General features: G+C 46.5%; 1 protein-coding gene across 2 annotated transcripts; it reads right to left on the bottom strand.

The window, feature by feature from the left end:
* Positions 1-1,585: 1,585 nt before the first annotated feature.
* Positions 1,586-6,146, bottom strand: LOC123131455 (disease resistance protein RGA2). Of its 2 annotated transcripts, none has more exons than XM_044551127.1 (3): positions 6,020-6,146; positions 1,934-5,928; positions 1,586-1,838 (listed from the first exon to the last, which is right to left on the bottom strand). In XM_044551127.1, the coding sequence occupies exon 2, from the start codon at positions 5,773-5,775 to the stop codon at positions 1,966-1,968; it is 3,810 nt and encodes a 1,269-aa protein (XP_044407062.1). In that variant the 5' UTR covers positions 5,776-5,928; positions 6,020-6,146; the 3' UTR covers positions 1,586-1,838; positions 1,934-1,965. The 2 variants fall into 2 exon arrangements, with proteins under 2 accessions (XP_044407062.1, XP_044407063.1); XM_044551128.1 differs by having other exon boundaries at positions 1,934-5,885; positions 6,020-6,144.
* Positions 6,147-6,411: the final 265 nt, after the last annotated feature.

The raw sequence follows: 6,411 nt of genomic DNA, 5'->3' as shown, positions 1-6,411 counted from the left end.
TCAATCAATCCCGTATTCAATTCCCTTTGTCCAGCGGTATTGTACTTGTCCGAGATTCGATCGTCGGTATCCGATACCTTGTTCAATCTCGTTACCGGCAAGTCTCTTTACTCGTTCCGTAACACATCATCACGTGATCAACTCCTTGATCACATTGTGCACATTATGATGATGTCCTACCGAGTGGGCCCAGAGATACCTCTCCGTCACATGGAGTGACAAATCCCAGTCTCGATTCATGCCAACCCAACAGACACTTTCGGAGATACCCGTAGTGCACCTTTATAGCCACTCAGTTACGTTGTGACGTTTGGCACACCCAAAGCATTCCTATGGTATCCGGGAGTTGCACAATCTCATGGTCTAAGGAAATGATACTTGACATTAGAAAAGCTTTAGCATACGAACTACATGATCTTTGTGCTAGGCTTAGGATTGGGTCTTGTCCATCACATCATTCTCCTAATGATGTGATGCCGTTATCAACGACAACCAATGTCCATGGTCAGGAAACTGTAACCATCTATTGATCAACGAGCTAGTCAACTAGAGGTTTACTAGGGACATGGTGTTGTCTATGTATCCACACATGTATCTGGGTTTCCTATCAATACAATTCTAGCATGGATAATAAACGATTATCATGAACAAGGAAATATGATAATAACTAATTTATTATTGCATATTTCCAACAACCAGCGCCACCCAAACTGGAGGCCCCGCCGCCACGCCACCTACCCCACCAGCCACCGGCCGCGGCAGGGCAGGTCGCTCGTGATCCAAGCCGCACGCAGTCCCGTCGGGCCGTCGGCGCCAGATCTGGCTGGATCCGACGGGTATGACACCACCAGAGGCCGCAGCCGCCGCGCCGCAAGAGGAAGCTCCGCGCGCCGCCGCCCAGAGCACCCGCCGCCGCACCCGCTGCGCCCCACGCCAGTGCAGCGCCTCCGCGTGCCCGGGCTGTCCCGCGCTAGCCGGGGGAGGGCGAGGGGAGGAGAAGTGAGGCCCCGCCGCCGCCGAAGCCAGCCGGGCTTCGCCCGCTGGCCCTTGCCGGCGGCGGCGAGGGGAAGAGGAGGGAGGGAGGGCGCGGAGAGCCGGCGGCTAGGGTTTCCCCCGCGTCGCTCGCGGGAGCGGCGGCGGGGGAGGGGGGAGGGCCGCAATTCTCAGTTGTCCACCTTTGTGCGCACCTGACTGCTTCTATTCCTCTACCACAGAGATATTACAGGGAGGTTTAAGAGGATAGAGAGAGATAGAGATAAACTCTAACCAAACTACCCTACAGAAGCCTTGGCGCACAAGGCCACACTTGGCGTGCATAGCCAGGCATCGATCATGTTTAACAAAGAAATCACATGCATGGTAGATTCATAGTACAACACAGATCCACGTGAACTGAAACTGGGCCGGGGCGGACATTAGTTGACAGTATGAATGATGCACCCAACACAGAACATTGGTAAAGATAAACCAGAGGAAGAGCATTGCTAGCCGGATTTTCTTTTTAAAATTAAGTAATTTTATCCAAAACAGCCTCCCAGTTACTTTTATTTTTTCCAAAAGAAACACAACAATGTTTATATGGATCTTGGCCTCCAGAAATCACAACATACTCATATAGCAGGTACAACCAGTACCAACCAAAAGTAACACAAAGGGAGGATAATGAAACAAAACTACAATGATAGTACACCAGGATGCATAGTTAGACATGTCTCGGTGAAGTCGATGGATCATTCGGCAACAGACAGGAGAGAGTTGAACTGGGGTAAGACGAGTTGGAGGTACTCGGTTTGATCACAGGTGGACGAGGTCACTGGAGAGGGCAGGTCTCGAGCCCCCTGTTTAAATGAAGCATTTAAAACAGTAAAAATCTTTGAAATAAATAGTACAGTACAAGAGATTATCTTTGAGAGTGCACTGGTGGAATCTTTACCTTCCCATTATCATTGTAGCTGAGAAGCTGGATCAAAATTCTGTGAATTGTTTCCAGCGGATATGCTCAATCTTTGGCCAGCTTTCTCCATCAGGTGCTCGGCAGCTCTTCTCGAGGAGTTCGGAATTCCACACGACTATCCTCTGGAGGGAGGATGGCAGATCTGGCAACGATGATATATTGGGGCACATATGGATTTGAAGTGTCGTCAGGCTGGAGAAGCACTTGAGATTTCCTGGCAGGGAACTCATTTCACAATCGCGTAATCTCAGGCACTTGACTGAAGTGAAATTTGCAGATTCCTCAAATGAAACGGATGGATCCTTGCATCCTTCAAGACAAAGAAATGATGGAACTGTAAAGCCTTCAGCCGAGAGCATGTGGTTGAGCATCGCAGGGCTGCTAACATAGAGTGATTTCTGTGCCCGAAACTGTGCGATGCACTCCGCAGTTAGCTTCGGAACATTTGTCAAATGCACATGATGGACTTGCAGGGAAGACAATCCTTCAAGAAAGCACAGATCCGGGAAATCTCCTAGAGATAATGATTCAAGAGAGGTCAGATGGCCAATCGACAAGGATGCAGCGCTTCTGCACCCAAACATGGAAAGGTCTACCAGCTGCGGCAAGTCACCACTGAAGAAATTGGCTGCGACAACGCAATGGGATATAACGAGCTCCTTCAGAGATAATGGCAATAAATCTGCTCCACGTGCCAAGTCTAACGAAGGGCAGGTAATCAACCTAACCTCCAAAAGAGAGGTAGCAGCTCTTAAGCCTCCTAGTGACCTCAAACACCAGCAAGATTTGATGAACATGTAGTCAAGCTTTGTCAAATGCTGTAGTACATCTTGCGAGGGAAGTGTAGTTAAAGTCATGATCTCCTCTAAGGTCAACCTTGTCAGTGAGGTGAGACCATCAAGGCAAACAGCTAATGCCCCATCTGTAATACTGCACGAAGAAAGGTGAAGTCGACAAAGCCCTGACGGTGGAACCAACGACATCCCGATGCTTCTTCCGTAAATGAATCCAATCCTCTGCTCGTGGCAACATATCCACGCCTTGATGATATCCTCTTTCAGTATTACCTCGTTGTTTTCTCTTTCTACAGCACTTGCAATGGTTTGAAGATGTGACTTGTCAGCATCCATCAACTGCTTCAGAGATGAATGTTCTGATGATAATACTTTCCTAATTTCTGATCGGGAATCCACCTCCCATATGAAGGCAAGTTGTGATGCCAAGTAGTCTGTCCTCATGATGTTCTCTCTCTCATCACGCTGTTCTAGCTCACCATCAGTAATAAACGTAAGCAATGGACAACTGCCAATCATTAAGTGAGTAAGTGCTGCTGGAAGACAAGATAATGTTTTCAGAATTGACACATTCTGGAGCTGCAGTTTAGTGCAATGCCTGAAGAGATCGGTATTGAGTGGTAGGCCTTCTAACGCACTGCAGTTCACAAGCTTAAAAGATTGCAAATTTTCAAAATACGAACCCTTAAGTAGCCAACTTGGATACGTGGCACAGTTGTAACCCTCAATTTCGAGGCACTGAAGTTGAGGCGGCGGCATCAAACCTTCTATAATCTCCAACTGTAAACTGTCCTCTACACTTGCGTCATTATTGGAACTCCACACGAGACACAGGGTTCCAAGGTGACTTTTCTGATACAGCATAGAGTCTATGGCCTCATTCTTTCCACTGACATTCTCCAGATTTCTGACACTTAAACTGCCACCAAGCTCTTTCATGTCACTGAGCTGTTGCAACTCAGACCCCTTCTGTTTTTGCACACAAAATTCTTTGAGATGTTGGAGCAAAGTTAGCTTGCCTACATAACTGATTTGAGGCAGAGCTACTTCATACATCCTGTATGTCAGATCGCGGTACCCTTCAAGATACCGTAGCTTGCTTAAATTGCAGAGTTTGTCAGGCAAGCTCTTAACTTTATCGTTTAACTGAAGTACCTGTAGGTGATAAAGAGCACATAATGATCCAGGCAACTCGGCAATAGAAGTTTTGACGAGGTTCAAATACCGAAGGTGCTTCAGCACACCTACAGATTCAGGTAGCTTGCTGCTATTGTAAAAGCACAAATGGAGCACACGTAACTTCTTCAAATATTGCAGAGCCTGATCGAAAATACCACTTATGTCATCTGTAAGCGGTTCGATGCAGATAACAGTGCGTAAATTACGTAGCTTGCAGATATTGTGCTTATGTCGTTTCATACTCTCAACACATACAGATAGATGTCGGACGGTGCATGGTATTTCTGTCACCTTATCATCCTCTAATCTGAAGCAGTCTTGTTCAGAGAGTGACTCTGCCAAATCATGAAGAAGATCATGCATGATGTAGTATGTGCCCTGAAATCTACTAGAAACTGGTTGCAAGAAAGATCCAGAGACCATCTCATTGATGTAATCCTTTCCAATATCTAGCATTCTCCTATTCTGGTTGCTTGAATCAACAAGTCCCTCCACTACAAGCAGGTGAACCAACTCATCAGTGTCATATTTGTGCCCTTTTGGAAACAAGCTGCAATATGCAAAGCACCTCTGAAGACGTGGATCTAACTTCTGATAACTCCACAACAGGGCTGTCCTGGGCTCACTTAAGTTTTCAATCTTTAAAGTTAGAGCATTTTTCCAGGCAGAGATATCCATTTTCCCTTTCAACTGCGAACCCACCACTTTTGCAGCCAAGGGAGACTGTCCAAGCCTTTTAGCTATCTTCTCTGCAATCTCTTCTAGCCTTTCAAGCAATGAAAGGTTTATGATTTCTGCCCCAGCGAAGGCATAGTATTTGAAGAGTGCAAGGAACTGAGTATCTTCCATGGTATCCAACCGGAGCACCTTTTCGCAGCGAAGAGCACAGGGAAATGTATCCCGTCGAGAAGTTACCAAAACTTTGCTCCCCTTGAGCTGTGAAACCAGAGGTGCTAACAGCTGGTCCCATTCCATCTGACTGCTCGAATCATCAAACCAAACATCATCCAACACAAGCAAGACTTTCTCTGATATCTGCAGCATGTCCCTTAGTTGGCACTGGAGAGTATCCAGATTATCAACACGCGGGCACTCCCTCTTGGCCGCGGACTCGATGATCTCCCGTGTATGACGACGGACATCAAGTCTGCGTGAGATGCACACCCACATCCGGACATCAAAATGTTCTTGTACCCTCTTGTCATTGTAAACATGTTGTGCCAAGGTGGATTTTCCCATGCCTCCTGCTCCAACAATAGCCAGACCTGAATATATAGCATCGGTGGCAGCACCAACAGGCTCGGTAAGAAAGTTTATTATACGATCGCGATCCTTGTCACGACCTATTACTTTCAGAGGTGGTAATGATGTGGTTTGAGGAATAGCAGGGCCCTCTGCACTATTATTACCAGCTGGTAAGCAAAGAAGTTCACGGAGCTCCTTGCCTTTGGCAAGAATGACCTTTAGTTCCTTGAGCTGGTGAAGTACCTTCCTGTTCTTGGTGCCCAGATTGGACAGCCAGTTACATGCAAGATGCATACAAGTGCTGGTGGAGGCACTCCCGCTCTTTGCTTGGTGCTTGAGGAGGTTGTACTCATGCTTGTCGAGCAGGTCTTCGGCTTTGCAGATGGCTTCTTTGAGCTCTTGGACCCATTTTTCCAACTTGATCCTGTGGTTGCCCTTGCTAGCTGCTTCAATCATGAGCTCGAACTGCGGCATGATGGTGGTCTCCAGTTCATGGAGCTCACTCGCCATGTCAACCCCAAGGTAAGTTGAGGCATCCGCGATGAGTTTCTTCAGGATCGGCGACACTACCAATTGTAAACCAACCAGCGCCACCCGCTCCATGGAATAGCAAAAAAAATCAGTGTTCTGCTTGTTCCCTTTGACTTACGAGAGGTAAATGAATCACAAACAGGAGAAAAAAATAATTCCCCCTATTTTGGTGGATGAAGAACCTGTAGAAGTGGGAAACAAGCAGCTAGATAAATCAGTGAATTCCTGAAGGAAAAAAAGAAACACGAACATCAGTATTTCTGGAAGCCGGAAATCTTAGAAAGTTAGAACAGCTAAGGAATGGTCTGAAGCTTACATGGATGAGATGATGAACCTCAGAATCAGAAGGACGAAGGCGCGCGGATGCAAGGTTGCAGGAACTAGAGTTGCATTGCGAGAGAACTCTCCAAGCAGCAGGTTAACAAGACAACAATAGACGCAATGATCCAGTGTATGGTACCAGCTAGCTAGTTGCCTCTTCTTACACTTTGTCTATTACCATAAAAATATTCATGACGGGACCACACAATACTAATAATCCGGTGGCGTGATGTGCTCTTGCTTGTCGGCAGGGAATAATATTCACAGCCAAATTAGATACAAATACCATTCATAGCAGGGTTTTTTCTTTTTAGTATGTGGGTGTAGTTTTGACATAAATTTGTGTGGCTTGGTAGATTTAAACTATCTGTATATGTTTTTGGAAAT

The sequence above is a fragment of the Triticum aestivum genome, chromosome 6A (assembly GCF_018294505.1).
Source record: "Triticum aestivum cultivar Chinese Spring chromosome 6A, IWGSC CS RefSeq v2.1, whole genome shotgun sequence".
NCBI lineage: Eukaryota > Viridiplantae > Streptophyta > Magnoliopsida > Poales > Poaceae > Triticum > Triticum aestivum.
Note: the sequence above shows the minus strand (reverse complement) of the source record. Positions and strands in the feature narration are given on the sequence as shown.